This window comes from Acinonyx jubatus, chromosome D2 (assembly GCF_027475565.1).
Source record: "Acinonyx jubatus isolate Ajub_Pintada_27869175 chromosome D2, VMU_Ajub_asm_v1.0, whole genome shotgun sequence".
NCBI lineage: Eukaryota > Metazoa > Chordata > Mammalia > Carnivora > Felidae > Acinonyx > Acinonyx jubatus.
In genome coordinates this window covers 74374219-74392811 of record NC_069393.1, presented here as the reverse complement: position 1 = coordinate 74392811, position 18593 = coordinate 74374219, and the positions used below count along the sequence as shown (strand labels likewise).

The 18593-nt window shown below is 43.9% G+C and overlaps 1 protein-coding gene across 2 annotated transcripts in view; it reads left to right on the top strand.

The window, feature by feature from the left end:
• The first annotated feature begins 12322 nt into the window (after positions 1-12322).
• MCMBP (minichromosome maintenance complex binding protein) overlaps positions 12323-18593 on the top strand; it is a 47710-nt gene continuing 41439 nt past the window's right edge. The window contains exon 1 of one of the 2 annotated variants that reach the window (XM_027063247.2): positions 12323-12677. In XM_027063247.2, coding sequence (XP_026919048.2) covers positions 12620-12677 — 58 coding nt within the window. In that variant the 5' untranslated portion in view covers positions 12323-12619. The remainder of the gene's footprint in view (positions 12678-18593) is intronic. The other variant, XM_027063248.2, reaches the window with a different exon arrangement.

Here is an 18593-nt window from a genome sequence, read left to right as displayed (position 1 = left end):
TCCGCACTTGCGCACAAGGCCCGGAACTCGGGTCGGCTCGCCAGCGGCCTTGCGCTTCCCCTGGAAAGCGCCGCCAGAAACCAACATGGCGGCGCTGGCTTCACGCCCGTGTCCTGGCACGTGACACTCCCCGGCGCGGCCGCGGCGGAGGCTGGGACTGGAGCGTGGGAGTGGCAGTACTGCTGTTTCTGAATCGAGTTGACGCAGAGGGTCACGGATTGCGGGGGGCGCGCTGGGCGGCCTAAAAGTATCGACAGGAGAGTTTAACTGGCAAGATTTTGGAGGAACAGCGGGAACCTGCGGGAGCAGTCAGCAGAGCGCTGTCCCCATTGGGAGGGAAGAAGAGGTGTTGAGCCATTTGTAGCCAAAGCTGATCCCAACTCACCCACGCTAGCACTCACATCCAACCCGCCCACATGTCTTTCTGGACTGAACTGAACTCTTTTTGTTGGCCCAGAAATAGAAACGGTAAAACTTTTGAAGTTTTTAAGCCATGTTTAAAAAAGGAGCCAGGGAATTGAAATTTGGAGATGCTACATTTTAAAATAGCTTTCTATATCTGTCTACGGTAATCTGATTAGTTAAATCCCAAAATGCGCCGTGGGTGACTTGGATGTAATTGTCACCTTTCATGTAGGTAGAGATTATGAAATAAAAAATAACAGACAAGTAGCTTTTTTGGAGGGAGGGAGAGGAAGATAGAACCCAAAAGAAGCTTTGAAATAATGAAACTCCTCCCCTGCAGCCATTCACTCCTGTGCAGAACCTGTTTACTTAATTCAGTAACTATTTAGTGTGCTTACTGTCAGAGATAAACAAAGTGAGACACTAGTTAAAGCAGTAAGGATAGATTTTACTGGGTAATAACTGCTACAACAGGAAAGAGGGTACATCGTGAACTGAACTTCCCCAAAAGACTGCAGACTTTCCAAAGATCAGAGTGCTAAGGGGAAAGCATTGAAAGGTGCCAAGGGATGTTGGTCCACGTGACTAGGCCACCTAGGTTTGTTAACTGCCAATTATCTGGAGGAGAAACAAACTTCTCATATCTTTATGACAGGCAGTTGTACAAGTTAGAGCAATATACCACCAGGCTGGGAGGAGATGGGCCTTGAGAAGACAGTTCTGTATGGCAGATTTACATCTCAAAATTATAAGGGATGTAGAATTGCAAGTTTTCTAGAGTAACTGCTCTGAAATGGAGCTCAGGGGCCCAAATGCCTAGCACCAGGTTTTGGCTGGAACATACAGTAAGTTCTCCTGGCAGCGTTGAGCTTTCTCAGGGCAGGCATTTTAAGGAGGACTGGGGTCATTCTAGGGACATGGCCTTACACTGTAAGAAACCTTGCTAGAATTGGGTCAAGGAGAGAGTCTTTGTCGTTCCTATGGGTGACCAAGGCACTACACCAAACACTGCGGGTTCGGTGGTGTTTAAGAAAGACACAGAAACTTTCCATCTTAGAGCTTATAGTTTGGCCAGGAAGACAGGAAAGTAAACAGTGGTGAAAGTTGTAATGTAGAATTTCCCAAGTGTGTTATGTCTAATATGGACACCATCAGGGGAAGGAGGTATAACCCTTCTGTGAGAAAAGATAGCAAATATTTAGACTAATCAGACCATCAACAAAGGACCTACATAGTGTTGAGTGACGTGAAAGGCTTCCTCGAAGAAGAAAATTTAAAGTCAAGCCCTGAAAGACAATGAGTAGAAGTTAAGTGGAAAATTTGATGGTGGGGGGGGGTGGTTTGGAGGAAGCAATGAGAGATCATTTCAAAAAAAGTCACAGTATGTAGGAATACCCTGAAATGCCACACTGAGCAACTGGAAGAATGTTGGGAGATGAGAATGAAAAGCAGAGCAAGGCCAGATGATGCAGGGGCTTACAAGTCAAGAGCAACAGGGAGCCAAAGAAGGGGTTAAAAGAGGGTAGAGAGGGGAGCCTGAGTGGCCCACCTGGTTGAGCATCCGACTTCAGCTCAGGTCATGATCTCACGGTTTGTGGGTTCGAGTCTGGCGTCAGGCTCTGTGCTGACAGCTCACGAGCCTGGAGCCTGCTTCACATCCCTCTCTCTCTGCCCCTCCCCCCGCTTGCTCTCTGTCTCTCTCTTAAAAAAATTAATTAACATTAAAAAATTTTTTAATAAAAGAGGGTGGAGAAATAACATTTGCCCTGTAGAAAGTCCACTCTGACTTCAGTGTAATAAAGTAGATACGGAAAGAGCAACCCGGGCTGCTACAGTGGACCAGGAGAGCCGTGAGAGTGGCTCAAATTAGAGCAATTGCAGTAGGAATGAGCAGAGAATTCCTGGGGTAATTCCTGGGGAGAGACATCAGATTGAACCAAAGTGTCTTCATTTCCTTCCTCCTGAAACTCTGTGGAAAACACAAATAGGTGTGTTTGATTTTTAAACCCAGAAGGATAAGGGGGATAGGAGAGGATTCCGCAGCAACAAGATTCTGCATACACACACAAAAAAATGGACCTGTAGTAGGTGATTTAGCAAACCAGTAATGGGGAAAGCCCAAGAGCAACTTATTTGCACCACAGAATCATCATAAGATTGAGGGTCTGGTGACCCCAGGCACCTGAAGCTAAAGAGTTTGGAAGATTGGGTAAAACTGTTGGAGAAACTGTTAGGTTCTGTACCCCTACTCTGAGTAACTGGACCACTAACCATCCCCCTTCTAGAAAAAAAGACGAAATTTTCCCTTCTGGAGTGGGTAACAGAAGAAACACTTAGCAAACATGTACATACTGAATAAAAAAAATAATCTCTCCCACAACCCCAGCCAAGTTTCTCCACTCAGCTCTGAGAACACTGGCTGCCAGATCTTCAACCTTCAGGCAGAAGATTAGAAAATTCTTCTTTGGGGCATGGGAAAGAGAGATGTAGAGGTGCTAAAATCTGGAGTCCCTAGGAAGACAGCCCAGCCAGATCACCCCATATTAAGTTCACAATCAACAATCCCTATTTATATGCTCTGAGCTCCCAATCACCTTGTTAGTCCCCACCCTTTTTTTTTTCAGTCCCTTCTGTGGCCAATGTGGGGCTCAAACTCACAACCCTGAGACCAAGAGTTGCATGATCTACGGACTAAGCCAGTCAGGTGCCCCTAGTCCCCACACTTTAAATACGATCACCACATAGTTGAGAAGATCCTTTAATGTGAAAGAGATCAAAACAAGACACACACCAAAGGAAGGAGAAATAGCAACTTAGAAGAAACAACCCACACGGGAAGAAAAAGACTTAGAAAATCTGTCAATAATATCCTCAGAGGGATAAGAGGGTCAGTAACCAAGAAACAACATCTGTGTGTTGTTTTTTAAAAAAATGTTTTTTAACATTTATTTATTTTTGAGAGACAGAGACAGAGCATGAGCAGGAGAGGGGCAGAGAGAGAGGAGACACAGAATCCAAAGCAGGCTCCAGGCTCTGAGCAAGCTGTCAGCACAGAGCTCGAACCCACAAACCGTGAGATCATGACCTGAGCCGAAGTCGGACGCTCAACCAACTGAGCCACCCAGGCGCCCCCAGGATGTTATTTTAAAAAGAAAATAAATGTTCAGGGAACACACAAGAAAATCAGTAGAAGGAAGATAAATAGTGAGGAAATTTCCCAAAAAGTAAAGCAAAAAGACAAACAGATGGGAGCTAGGAGAGAGACATAAGAAAATTAGAGTGCTGGGCAAGGAAAGCCAATATCTGTACATTAAGAGTTCTGCTAAGAATAGAGACAGAGAAAATGCAGGGGAGGGAATAATCAAAGAAAAAACATTTTTATTCCCAGAAATGAAGGATACCAGTTTCCAGATTGCAAGGGTTGAGTACCCAGCACAATAGTTGAAAATAGACACATACACGAGAAAACGCTGGAGACAAATAGAAGATTCTTAAGGCTCCAGAAGGATAAAAACAGGTCAAATGCAAAGGAATTCAGCTCTCAAAATACTTACCCCTCCAGCACACCTTCTAAGAAAGCAAATGGAGGAGGTCCTCCACCAAAATAAAGGAATAAGCTAAGGAAGTCTTCCTATGTGGGATACAGGAAACGTGATGTGCAACCACAGGTGTCCCGGAGAATGTAAGCTGTTTTAACAAAAAAAAGACCCCAAAATGCAGTGGCTCAAAGTAAAGGTTCATTTCCCACATGAGAGTACATGCAGGTAACCAGTTTTTCATCTTCAACACAAGGCTTCCAAGGCCGCTCTAGTTTTTTGCCAGCCAAGGCAGCGGCCAGAGGTCAGAGCAGTTCAGGCACAGACGTCTCATCTTAAGAAGTAAGGCAGACCTTGTACAAATCACTTCTGTTCACATTCCGCTAGTGAGAACTTGGACAAAAGGCACTCCTGGTACAACAGCTGGAAATACAGTCCTCACCTGAGTATCCACATCCTACCTACAATTCTGTAACTGTTCTGTATGGAGAAAGAAGATTTTAGTGGGCAAATGACGATCGCCACCACAGTGTGCCCCTCTGGCCACCAAACGCCAACCCTTCTTCCCAAATGTAGAATATACTCACTCCTCAAAGGAAGCAACATGCTGCATCCTAGTTCAACAGTCTAGGATCTGTGGGTGCAGCTCAGCCCTTTCCACTGGGCCTGGATGTGGCTTCTCACCTATGGCGATAGAGCACATTAGACAGTCGTGGGCCGAGAGCAGGGTAACTGTATGGAGACTCCCACTGTTGCACAGAAATGATTAAATCCTGCGAGGCATAAATTGAAAATACTCCCTGAGAGTGGAGAATGTTTTTGATTGGTCCTGACTGCCCCTGGTTTGGGCCTCTAGAAATACTTCCTCAGTCTACAGTCCTCCCTGGCCTCAGCTTTGCCCTCAGGGAGGTTTCTTCTTGTCCCTGACCATCCATGGCTATATCCCAAGTGGCACGAGGAGGCACGTCCTCTTTGGGGGCTGTACAGCTTTGGTAGCCCACTGTCTCTCCTATGAGTCTGGGGCCTGAGACTTGCCTTAAAACTTGACAAGTTGCAGACTTTTTCAGGCCAAGCTCCTGGCATTTTATTTCCTGAAAGTTCCATGTTCTTTACTTCCTTGTCTGACTTGAGCCCTTTTTCTGTCAGCCTAATAGGTATAGGTGGGAAAGCTACATCCTTGATCTGACCTTTGCCATAAGGCAGGACTCTTTAGTTTACCAGAGAAATCTTAAAAGACCCTTGGAAATGCCTTTGAGCAAGATTCTTACCTCCTCTGATCTGAATACTGAGGCCCTGGTCTCTCCTGTGCTGCCTCACTTGATGGTCCTGGCTACCTGTGGCTGTCGAGGTCTGGAAATGTGGCTGTCTGAATTGAGAAGTGCTGTAACTGTAAAATGCACACCAGATTTCAAAGAATTCATTCTAAAAAAAGAAGATAAAATATTCATTAATAACATTTATATTGATTATTCCAATTACAATATTTGGAATATGTCAAGTTAAATATAGTACTAAAATTTTTTAAAGTTTATTTATTTATTTTTGAGAAAGACAAACCCAGTGTGGGGGGGAGGGGCAGAGAGAGAGGGAGAGAGAGAACCCCAAGCAGGATCCACACTGTCAGCACAGAGCCCAATGTGGGGCTCAAACTCATGAAACCATGAGATCATGACCTGAGTTGAAACCAAGAGTCAGATGCTTAACCAACTGAGCCACCCAGGCACCCTACTATTAAAATTAATGTTATCTGTTTATTTTTACTTTTTTTTTTTTAACATTTACTTAGTTTTGAGAGATGGAGACAGAGACAGCGTGAGTGGGGGAGGGGCAGAGAAAGCGGGAGACACAGAATCTGAAGCAAGTTCCAGGCTCCGAGCTGTCAGCACAGAGCCCAATGCGAGGCTTGAACTCATGGACCATGAGATCATGACCTGAGCTGAAGTTATAGGCTTAACCGACTGAGCCACCCAGGTGCCCCTCTTTTTGCTCTTTAAATCAACTTTATTGAGGTATAATTTACATGATAAAAATGCATGAACTGTAAGTATACAATTTTATGAGTTTTGACAAAAATATCAGTATAGAATAAATCCATCACTCTGCGGACGCCTGAGTGGCTCAGTTTGTCGAACGTCCAACTCTTGATTTCAGCTCAGCCCATGATCTCACAGTTTGTGGGATTGAGCCCCACATCTAGCTCTGCACTGACAGCACAGAGCCTGCTTGGGATTCTCTCTCTCCCTCCCTCTGTGCCCCTTCCCCACTCATGCATGCACACTATTTTTCTTCCTCCCTCTCTCAAAAATAAAACATTTAAACATTTTTAGAATGTTTTATTTATTTTTGAGACAGAGAGTACAAGCGGGAGCAGGGGAGAGACACAGAGAGAGGGGAACAGAAGATCCGAAACAGGCTCCACGCTGACAGGAGCAAGCCCCACGCGGGGTTCAAACTCACAAACTACAAGACCATGATCTAAGCCAAAGTTGGACGCTCAACCAACTGAGCCATCTAGGCGCCCCATCAAAATAAATATATTTTTTAAAAAAGAAATCTATCACCTTAGACTATTCCTTTGTGTTCCTCTTTCCAGCCAATTAATAACGTCATAAATTCTATTCCCAGCCCTATTCCACCACTGATCTACTTTCTATTTTTTACATTTTTACATCTGTCTTTAGTAAGTTTTGTATAAATGGAACCATATAGTACATATTCTTTTGTGTCTGACTTCTTTTGATCAATATAATGTTTTTGAGGTCCATCCATGTCATGTGAATCACAGGTCATTCTTTTTTCCTTGTTAAGTAGTGTTTTATTATATGACTATACCACAATTTGCTTATACATTCATTGGTTGGTAGAGACTTAGGTTGTTTCAAATTTGGGGCTATTATTATTAAAGTTGCAATGAAAATTTATGTAAAAATCTTCATGGGAAATGTTTTCATTTCACCTAGGAGTAGAATTACTGAGTCTTCTAGTCATGTATATTCAACTTTGTAAGAAATTGCACATGATTTTCCGTCATCTTTTTTTTTAATGTTTATTTATTTTTGAGAGAGAAAGAGACAGAGTGTGAGTGGGGGAGGGGCAGAGAGCAAGGCAGAGACACAGAATGTGAAGCAGGCTCCAAGCTGTCAGCACAGAGCCCAATAACTGTGAGATCATGACCTAAGCCAAAGTCAGATGGTTGACTGACTGAGCCACCCAGGTGCCCCTTTTCCATCATCTTATTTCCCCACTGTATCATCTTATTTTCCCACCAGTAATATCTATACTTGGTGTTGCCAGTATTTTAAATGTTGGCCATTCTAACCGGTGTGTAATATTATCTCACTATGGTTTCTTGTTTGTTTGTTTTCTATTTATTTAGAGAGAGAGAGAAAGAGAGCATGTGTGCACATTCAGGCACATTCAGGGTGGGAGGGGCAAAGGGTGGGTGGGTGAGAGAGAGAGAGAGAGAGAGAGGGAGAGAGAGAGAGAGAGAGAGAGAGAGAATCTCAAGCAGTTTCCACACCCAGTGCAGAGCCTGATGCAGGGCTCCATTTCACAACATTGAGATCATGACCTTAACTGAAATCATGAGTCAGGGGCTTAACCAACTGAGCCACCCAGGTGCCTCAGTTTGTTTTCAATTTTTTTTTAATTTTTTAATGTTCTTTAATTTATTTTTGAGACAGACAGAGACAGAGCATGAACAGGGGAGGGGCAGAGAGAGGGGGAGACACAGAATCTGAAGCAGGCTCCAGGCTCTGAGCTATCAGCACAGAGCCCGATGTGGGGCTCAAACTCATGGAGTGTGAGATCGTGACCTGAGCTGAAGTCAGATGCCTAACTGACTGAGACACCCAGGCACCCCAGTTTGTTTTCAATTTTTAATTGAAGTATAGCTGATATATATTTCAGGTGTAAAATATATTGATTTGACAGTTATATACATTATGAAATGCTCACCACCACAAGTGTAGTTTCTACCTGTCACCAAAGTTATAACAATATTATTGATTATATTCCCTATGCTGTGTTTTTCATTCCCGTGACTTACTCATTTTATAATTAGAAGGTTGCACCTTTTGGGGCACCTGGGTGGCTCAGTAGGTTAAGTGTCCGACTTCAGCTCAGGTCATGATCTCACAATTTGTGAGTTTGAGCCCCACGTCAGACTCTGTGCTGACAGCTCAGCTGCTTCAGATTCTATGTCTCTCTCTCTCTCTACCCCTGCCCTGCTTGTGCTTTGTATATCTCTCAAAAATAAATAAACATTAAAAACTAAATAAATAAAAAAGAAGTTTGTACCTTTTATCAACTCTTAATGTGACTACTAATAACTTTTAATTTACATATATGGCCTGCACGATATTTCTGGGAGGCTGAATATACAAACAATGGCCAGACCATATTTAACAAAAGAACTCTGACAACCTCTGCAGCGATTGGCCTAGAAAAGTCAGAACTTGGTCAATGAGTCCAACTTCCCTAGTAGTTGCCGCCACTCACTCCTCAGAAAACAGGGATAGTTAAGAAATCCCTTCTTGTTTCTGTGTTCCAAGAAAGGATTATAAATGCAAAAGACCAACTCGTTCTTGAAAATTCCAACATAAGGCTCACCTCCATTCTTCCTCAACGACTTCCTTGCTTTATGAAACTCAAAATTTACCACTCTCCTTTGAGATGTTTCTGAACGAACATTCTCCCTACTGCAACAGCCTGAATGAAATCAATCTCCTTCGTTGTCTCAGGCATTTCATCTTTCACTGATTGCTACCTTCCTTCCAACCACTAAACTAGAGCCACCTTACTTTGTGTTTGTTGTGATAACACCCCACTTACACCACTTGCTGAATTACTTAGAGTAATGCTAGCAGTTGTAACAAAGAGGCCTCAGCATGCAATGTTCATATAAAAATCCAGGCTGTCACACAGAGTCGTTCTAGTCATCACCATCCTGTCCATCACAAAGGAGGAAAGAACATATCCAGGCCAAAAGTTTTCTCCAAAGAAATTGAGGGGGAAGTTCCAGACATAACATTTGCTCCCAGTTCATTGGTAAGAACCTAATCACAAAGCCCTACCTAGCTGCAAAGAAGGCTGGGAAATGTAGTCCCTCGTTGGGCAACCAGCCTCAGCTATACGTCTGTAGGTAGAAAATGCAGGTCTTCCCTAGGAAATCTATCTATAGCTGTGGAAGATGGAGGAAACAGATTTTTCTGAAGGGTCAGTGAAACCATGAAAGGAAAGAGAATCTTAAGGATAATGGATAATGGTGGTAGGAGATCCTAGGAAGTCAGTTTTGTACCAGAGGTAAAGGGCAGCAAGTCTAGATCAGAACAGGTCAAAAGGCTCTAGGAAAGATACCCAAGAAAAGGTGTCTAAACACCTAGAGAGGAAATTTAGGCAACAGATGGAAAATGTGTATTATCCATTCAGAAACCATTTATTGAGCACCTGTGCTATGCCAGGCACTGTTCTAGGTGCTAGGGAATAAAATAACATGTAACTACCAAAATCATTGCTTCAAGGATCTTACAGTCTAGTGCAAATTCTAGTGCAGTTGAGGCTTAATTAATAACAAATGTGTAGAAAACTAGCAAATGTTTAAAAAAATTTACTCCACCCTGAAGGCAACTGCATTCAACTCTTTCTGCTGATTCTTTCAGGATTTCTGTTTCCAAATTAACATGATTACGTTGCCATTTCTGATGTTTTTCCTGTTTGCATTATATTGTTGACTTTCCAGGTGAACAATGAGGATTTTGCCCCTTTTGATCTTTGTTCTCATCACATATATGAACCCTTTTCCCCTAGCCTCTCGCTGAAGTTAAATTATAACATTGGTTAGATTAACACTCAAGTTTTACCTTTATTATGATTACATAAAGATGATTCATAGCCAAATCATATAATAAGTTGTCACTATTTTAATTTTTGTTTGCAAGCTTTGTTTTCCTAGGCTTGGAACACTCTTCCCTCACTTTTTGCCTAGTTACCTCTTATTTATCTTTCAAGTCCTAGGGTAAATGTCACATTTCAGGAAAGTCCTCAAACATCCTTTGCCTTTACCCCACAGAGGTAGACAGGGTTATTTAATGCCCTCCTTAAAAATATAGGCTTGGTGTGGGGGCAGCGGTGCCATTCGTGGTGGCGGGAAGTCAAATCTTGCCACAGAGATGTGCTTTTATGGATCCTCCCTGGCCTCTTACATTTTCATAACTACTTAGTTGTAGTATCAACACATCTTGCCTCAGAAAAATTAGGTGTTATGATCATTCACATTTTAAAATAATGACATTTCGGGGTGCCTGAGTGGCTCAGTTGAGCATCAGACCTCGGCTCAGGTCATGATCTCACCATTTGTGAGTTCGAGCCCCAGGTCCGGCTCTGTGCTGACAGCTTCAGAGCCTGGAGCCTGCTTCAGATTCTGTGACTCCCTCTCTGCCCCTCCCCTGCTCATTCTCTCTCTCTCTCTCTCTCAGGAATAAATAAATGTTAAATATATATATATATGTATATATATATATATATATAAACAAAATGAAATAATGACATTTCAAAAGCATCGTGGGGTCTCTTTAAGTAAATCTGAGCGATACTTTGTTTCTAAGTCACTAAATACAGAGGAAGAAACCTAAAGCTTCAGTGTTCCTCGCCACTGTTGACTTGGTATCCATCGGCAATTTCATACGAAGCAAATCAATCTGCAATTATTATAACTTAAAAGCAAACATTTTCATGTCCGCATACATTTAATTTGCCCGTTACTGGTCAAGACACTAACATATGGGATTTCTCCATTTAATACAAGGGTCTTGGCAACCCTCTCTACTAAACACATGAATAAATGAACGACGTGGTGGTAGTGCCCTGGATTTGAAACTCCGTTTTCTCAGCTCACCCAAACTCACAAGAGCCAGATGTATAATCCAGTAGACCAATTAATTAGTTCACAATGAGAAATACAAACCACCCGCCTTTGCCCTAAGTAGGGCTTGAGCTTCGAGTTCAGTTCTTATTCTCAGGCTTCCCACTTTCCAGTCTCCATTCAGATCATCCTCCTGTTTAACACCCTCTTTCTTCAGCTGTGGATATTTCAGTTTTCTCAGGTGTGTTCCAGTCCTAGGAGAAACATGCTGTTTCATTCCTGAACTTGGATGTTTTTCTGAATTCCCTCACTAAAAGTTTACCCCTAGATTTGATCTTTTTGTGTGTGTTAATGCCACCATCTTCAATCTTAGGGTATCCAGAGAGAGGCACACATTGTTTTACTCTGCTTAGCTTTACTGCCTTTCCCAAATACTGCGTTTTTTCACAAATTGAAAGTTGGTGACACCACCATTTGGCGCAAGTCCATTGACGCTATTTTTCCAAGACCATTTGCTCACTGGGTATCTCTACATCAGGTTGTGTTAGATCTTGGCAGTATTTCAAACATTTTCGTTATTACTACATTTGTTATGGTGGTGATCTGTGATCAGTGATCGTGACTTGCTGAAAGTTAAGATGACAGCATCTTTTAAGTTAAAAAATACTTTTAAATTCACATATATACTTTTTAAGACTTAAATCTATTGCACGCTTGATAGACTACTGCATAGTGTACACATAATCTTCATGTGCCCTGGGAAACCAAAAACTTCATTTGATTTGCTTTATTATGATTTTCGCTTTATTGAGATGGTGTGGCACAAAGGGGCAGCATTTCGAAGGTATGTCTGTACACACCTTCTGCAGGAACCTGCCAAAGCTCCCTGGTTGTTTCCAGCTTCTAGGCAGAGGCAGACAGGTACGTTTCCACAGTGAGGAGCTTGCCTCTCAAATTATGAACTCGTCACTCTACCACAGTGCCAGAGATCCAGCAAAGGGCGCTTGTGAGTTTTCAAAGTACCCCTTATCCAAATGCATACCTCCCCCAGTGGGATCAGACTTTATGCAGCTGAGGGAGTCACTGTATGGGTGTTTCAGGCAGGGCGCCACAGAAAGGAGCAAAACAAAACAAAATAAAACTAGAACCAAGAGTGGGTGGACCGACACCCAGGGCTGTTTTGCCCACTAATTTTGCCCAGAGAGGACCCGAAGGTCTCCTTGGGCTTGTGCTTTTGGGCTGCTGCGCCCTCCAGCCTGTGCAAGGGCTCGTATTACGAATTAATAAACCGGACCTCGGGAACTTCCCCCTTCACACTAGCACAGCGTGACAAAACGCGACACGCAGAGCTCAGCCTCGAAGCCTTTCCACCCACCAGCCCTGCGTGCCCTACCTTTTGCCCATCTCCAAGATGGCGGCCGCCCCGCCGCCGCGTCGCCGCCGCGTCCTGGCTCCACCCCGCCCCACCCCCGCGCTCCCGCCGCCCCTCCTCCCTCCCTCGGGGCCGCGCCGCGCGCTCCCGCCGCCCCTCCTCGCGCGAGCTCCACCCAGGTCGCAGGCAGCGCGGTCGGCGGCGCCTATTTCCCGCCATTGTGCGAAGTGGAGGCTGGGGGCCCGCACGCGCCGCCTGCCCGTGGCCAGCTGCTCCTTGGCTGCTGCCGCCACAGCCGCCGTTCCCTGAGGCGCGGGCAGGCCGGGCGGCCCGCGCCCCGAGGCTCGCCGTGCGTGGGAGGGCGCGGGCGACGAGCGGCCGAGCCCCCGAGGAGGAGCCGCGGCGCGGGACGCCGGGCCGCGCCGGCCCCGGCCCGTCGGCGAGATGCCCTGTGGGGAGGATTGGCTCAGCCACCCGCTCGGGATCGTGCAAGGTTTCTTCGGTGAGTGGCGGCGCCGGGGGCGGGCTGGGCGGGCCGCTGAGTTTGCCGAGCCCGGGGCCCGGCCCCGCCGCGCGGCCCCACGCGGGGCTCCCCCGGAGGCTGGCGTGGCCGGCCAGGCCTGCGCGGAGACACCCCCGTGCCAGGGCCCGTGCCCATGCCCGGGCCGCGGCTTCCCCGGCCGGCCGCAGGTGCCTCCCACCTGCCCGATTCGTGATTCGCGAGCGGCCAAGGTTACGCGGCGAGGAGCCGGCGACCGGCCGTGATTGCCGGCCTCGCTCCCCTCCGTGGCGCACCGGGGACCCGCGCCCCGCGTTTGACGCTTCGCGGAGGGGTCCTTGAACCTTCGAGGGGCCCGCCGAGAAGGGGCGAGGAAAAGCACTTTGCCTATGGGAAGCCTGCAGGATATTTCAAAACTTCCGGTGTGTCGGGGGAGTGCTCGCTCGCAGCAGAAGTTGGCTCTAACTACTGTATTACACACATCCTCCCTTTTCGCGATAAGATTAGGGGTGACAGCTTAATTTTTTCTGTTATGACTTTAAAGCCTTTTTAGTACACGTCTGCTTTCGTGCCAGAGCTAGCAAGAAATGTTGAACTCAGCTGAGTTCCTACGTAGAAAAGGGCTTTGAATGCTGCAGACCAGCTTAGTAAATTTTAGTTGTAGTTCTTGTTAACGCTACTTTTCTGCTAAGCATCCATGGAGGAAAATTGAGGCTTGTTTGCGGTTAACTGGGCATTTTAACCCCCCTCCCCGTTCTTTTTGCACTTACGAGTGGTGGAGGCAAACCAGAAATCACTGTTAGATTGTGGCACCTGGAGGTAGCTTAGCAGTGAGTGGCCTTAGCTCATTTAAAACACCAGGCGGGTGTTAGTGAGAACGCCTTGATCTAGAAGCTAGTCTCCAGCAGCCAAAACCAATGGCGTAAAATGCACGTATTTCTTGTAGGAGGGACTCAGCAACTCTTTATTCATTTTCCCTATAATTTGAACTAGTTTAGTTTTCTGGTTTCCCAGGCTGAAACTAGAAGCAGTAAATTAGAAGGCCTGTGTAGGCATCAGGACTGAGTCCGTGAACACTGACAACCTGATAAAGAAGTCTAAAACTATGTGTATATATATTTTTAAAAGCAAAAAAAAAAATTTTTCTTTTTTTTTTTTTATACTATATCCATAAGGGTGCTTTGAGGAAGGGACATATAGTCCTCCACTAAATCCTAGTAATTGACGTTCACATTACTGGAACCCATAATTGATGTCCAAAATAATGGCTCCAAAATGTGGAGTGAAGATTAAATTGCACAGTTGGTTTAGGTCGCTGTAAATGCATAGGTACTTCTTAAGGAAAATCCATCAAAAGTGAAACGTTTTGGGGCACCTGGGTCGCTCAGTCGGTTAAGTGTCCAACTCTTGGTTTCAGCTCAGGTCATGATGTAACGGTTCATGAGTTTAAGCCCTGCATCAGGCTCTGCGCTGATGGTGCAGAGACTGTTTGGGATTCTCCCTCTCCCTCTCCCTCCCTCCCCCCCTTCCCCCCCATCCCTACCCCGATTGTCCTCTCTCTTTCTCTCTCTCACTCTCTCTCAAAAATAAATAAACTTAGGGGCGCCTGGGTGGCTCAGTCGGTTAAGTGTCCGACTTCAGCTCAGGTCACGATCTCACGGTCCGTGAGTTCGAGCCCCTCGTCGGGCTCTGGGCTGATGTCTCAGAGCCTGGAGCCTGCTTCCGATTCTGTGTTTGCCTCTCTCTCTGTCCCTCCCCCGTTCATGCTCTGTCTCTCTCTGTCTCAAAAATAAATAAATGTTTAAAAAATTAAAAAAAAATAAAATAAATAAACTTAGAAAAAAAAAGTTTTGGTGCTGAGGGGCAAAGTTCCAGTTATGGATATTTAGTAAATTTCCCACACCCTGGTCTTGCTGGATAAATAAGATGACTTTATATTTGATGTAGTTTTGAAAGTATTTGTCATGTTTTGTTTCCTATGTATATGATCCTAAGGGACACATCTCATTATAGTACAGAAAGGGTATAATTCGGATAAAAATACTGGCTTTACAGTATTTTGTAAATTTTGTAAATTGCTATGGGCACCTGGATCTTGTTGAAATGTTTTTCTACAGAATGTCTTATTTCCCCATATAGATTGTTTTATAGAGAAGAAAATAATACTGCTTTATAGCCATAATTTTTTTGTAGAAGCTGTTCTGAAGTATATGTTTTTACTGTATTTTCCTACTGCCATGAATATGTTGAGTACCTTTGTAATAACAGCATTACAGGTATGTTTCTGTGAGAAGTAGGTCGGGTGTTAAACTTGTAGACTCTTTTTGGTTTTGTAGTAAATTGTTTCAAATTGATTTTTACCCAGTTAGAGAAATGACTGTTGTGGTTTATGAGGCCTTTCTTGGCTCCACCCCTACCTAGTTCTCAGACCTCACCTTATCACTACATTCCCTCTCCTACCGAACCCTCTTTCAGTTCTTTAATTTTGGACCTTGCTACTAGACCTTCTGCATCTCAGCTCTTTCCTTTGCCTGGCCCCCTCCTCATTCCACTTGTACTTTCCTGGCTAAATCTTCTTTTGGAAACCTAAGTTAAGTACCCCTTGCTTCGGTTACTGCAGGATCCTTTGTGTCCTGGAAATTAGTATACGTTAACCCTAAAAATAAAACTGCCAGTTATTTTACCAGTAAAAATGGGTTTACTGGGAGATAACAGAGAATTACAGTGCGGGACATGCATGCAAGCTAAGGCAAACCATAGACAAGTCCCACAAACAAAGGAGAGGAACTTTATTTTATAAAGGAGGAGGAAGTTGGGACGGGTTATTTTGAAGGGAAGCCCATTGGAGAAAAAGGTTCAGGGTGATGCTGGTTTCTCACTGGCTGAGTTGCAGGGATAGTAGATATCTTGTAGGAGATGCCATGTACATCTCTCTCTGTTGGGGCCTGTAATTGATACTTACCTGTTGAAGATTTTTTTGTTAGGGGTCTTTAATTGATAATACTTCTTGTAATTAACATTGAGTGGTAGAGCTCCCCCTTTCAGCCTCCCAAGTCCACTTTAGTGAGGTTTCCCTTTATTAATTTTCACATATGTAAAGCAAGTTGTTGAAAGTACTTGTTTCTTGGGTTCCTATGCTATATTTTTTCTCAGCACATTCAGGGCCTGTCTCTGACTTATTCACCAGTATATCTTCATTGCCTGGAATGCACCTTGCACAGTGAAAATGCTCAGTGAACATGTGTCAGAGGCAGTGGAAAGACTGATGAATCAATCAGAAATGGTGTGAATTGGGGTGGTTACTGTGAGCGCAGGTCTCAGACATAGGACAGTCCTGGCGGACCTCCTACTGATTCAGAGAATTCATGATCATACCAGGTATGAGCTACATTCACATGCAAGTCCTGATTCTTCTTCATTTGGATAGGAAACTTTGAAATTCTGTGAGTGGCTAATCATAACTACCTGGGTCATAATTCATCTTTGCGAATCAATCTGTACTTTAATTTGTATCTGCCATGTTATAATTGCACATTTTTTTAAAAATGCACATTTTTTCCTGTAAGCCCTCAAAGTGTCATTAATGTTTCACTTGGAGTTTCTTAAAGATTTTATGTACAGGACATTGAGATCCAAAGCTTTAAATTATGATTTAGGAATACTTCAGCATTATCTTTGTTGGCCTCTGTTATGTGTATAGTGCTAATGGCTGAGTCCCCACAATGATTATTTAGTGATCCATATCAAATTGCTTCCTTTAAACAAAGGCAGGAATAATAATTAAAAACAATTTTGGTATACTTTTTTTTTTCTCTTAATCAGTTTTTATTTAAAAGAAATTTTTTTCTTCCTTCACTCAGGTCCTCTCCACTGTACCACATTAACACTGAAAGACTAGCTATACTCATTCCTGTCCTCTGCTGCCTCAGTTTCTGTTGAATGGTGTTCTCCTCTGGTATGACTATACCCACACAGGTGGCTCCAGCAAGCATCAGGAAGAATGAACATTGGTGGAGCCATCCACGGGAAGCATGATGCACTCAGCTCTCAGACAACCATGAAATAAATGAGAGGACTTCTGTTGTAGCCTATCTCCATTTTCAACCACTCATTCTCATCCTTGAGTGGTAGCTGTTGAAGTGGAATTTGCTTTATTTAAACGAAAACTCTTAAGACAAGATTTCTAGATCTAACTGTTGGTTAGAAAAAATAGGTAAAATAAATTTTCTTAGGGCAGCTGACTGGTTCAGTCAAAGGAGCGTTCTACTCTTGATCTTGGGGTCATAAGTTTGAGCCACATGTTGGGTATAGCTATTTAAATTAAAATACCTTAGGGGTGCGTGGGTGGCTCAGATAAGCGTCAGACCCTTGGTTTTGGCTCATGTCATGATCTCACAGTCGTGGGATCGAGCCCCACATTGGGCTCTGTGCTGAACACGGAGCCTGCTTGGGATTCTCTCTTTCCTTCCTCCTCTGCTCCTCCCCCACTTGCACATACTCTTGCTCTCAAAAAAGAATAAGTAAAAAATTTAAAACACCATTAAAATTTTTTTTCCTTCCCTGAATTAATAACTCGTCAATTTTGGAAAACGTAGGAATGCTTATTGACCGGTTTCTTTAACTGTTTTTATTAAAAAAAGTTTTTTTAGTGTTTGTTTATTTTAGAGACAGAGCATAAATGGGGGAGGGGCAGAGAGAGCCAGAGACAGAATCTGAAGCAGGCTACAGGCTCTGAGCTGTTAGCACAGAGCTGGACAACCCATGAACCATGAGAAGATGACCTGAGCTGAAGTCGGACGCTCAACCGACTGAGCCACCCAGGCGCCCCTCTTTCACTGTTTTTAGATTGTTGGTTGGGTCAAGATCATTATTATTGGTTATATTCAAAGTACTGTGGTTATATCCAACAACCAGAACTAGACTAAAAGAGCAGTGTTATGTGGGGGAGGGCAGGGAGAAGTATTTGGTCACTAGCATTTTAAAGAATTTAAAGCAATAATAAAATTGACTAAAAGTTTGCTTTTTTATTGTCACCACGATTCTGGACAGACAATTCATCCCCTTTTGTTTGTACCCATCTTGGATCTCTCCTATCATCCTGACCTTGGTAGGCCACTGAAAAAAGGCATTTGTTACAAGGCTATGGAACCCAAAGATAGGGAGGATGTCTTGGCGTCCCAAGAGTGGAATCTGGAACTGGAAGGCTGGCAGGAATCTAAGCAGCTCTTCTCAGATTTTCTTCTTAGGCTATATTCATCTCTGCACACGAACTTTATTTGTCTCTACTCTACAGCTCCCAAATTCACTTGGTCTCAGTTCCACACTAGTTAGCATCTTTATCTTAATCTCAGATTCCAGGGTTAGAGAATCTGATTGGTCCAGCCTGGCGTCAGGAGTCCACCCATGCACTAACAAGCTGTGTCCAGGGCACAGAGTTATATAGGACAGTCCTGACTTTTGAGTCCCACACCTAAACAATGGGGCAAGTTCTCAGAGAAGAAGAATGGATTGGGCACCTGTGGCAAAAGGTGTAGATATGTATGTATGCATTTTTAAATAATAGATCACACATGATTTTAAGAAACATGGTAATAAGTAGAAGGATGCCCTTTTCCCAGTGAAGTAACCACTTGTGATCCTACTTTTAGTGCCTTTATTTTTGTTTTGTTTTGTTTTTATTGAGATCTAACACACAGACATGAAATTAATCATTTAGGTATGTATACTTCAATGGTTTTTAGTATATTCACTGTGGTATGCAGCCATCACCACTATCATTTCCATCATTCCAAAAAGAAACGCTGTACCTATTAGCAATCACTCCCAATTGCTCCCTCCTCCATTCTCTGTCAATCAGTCTACTTCTGTTTATGATTTACCTATTCTGGACATTTGTATAAATGGAATAATACATGTGGG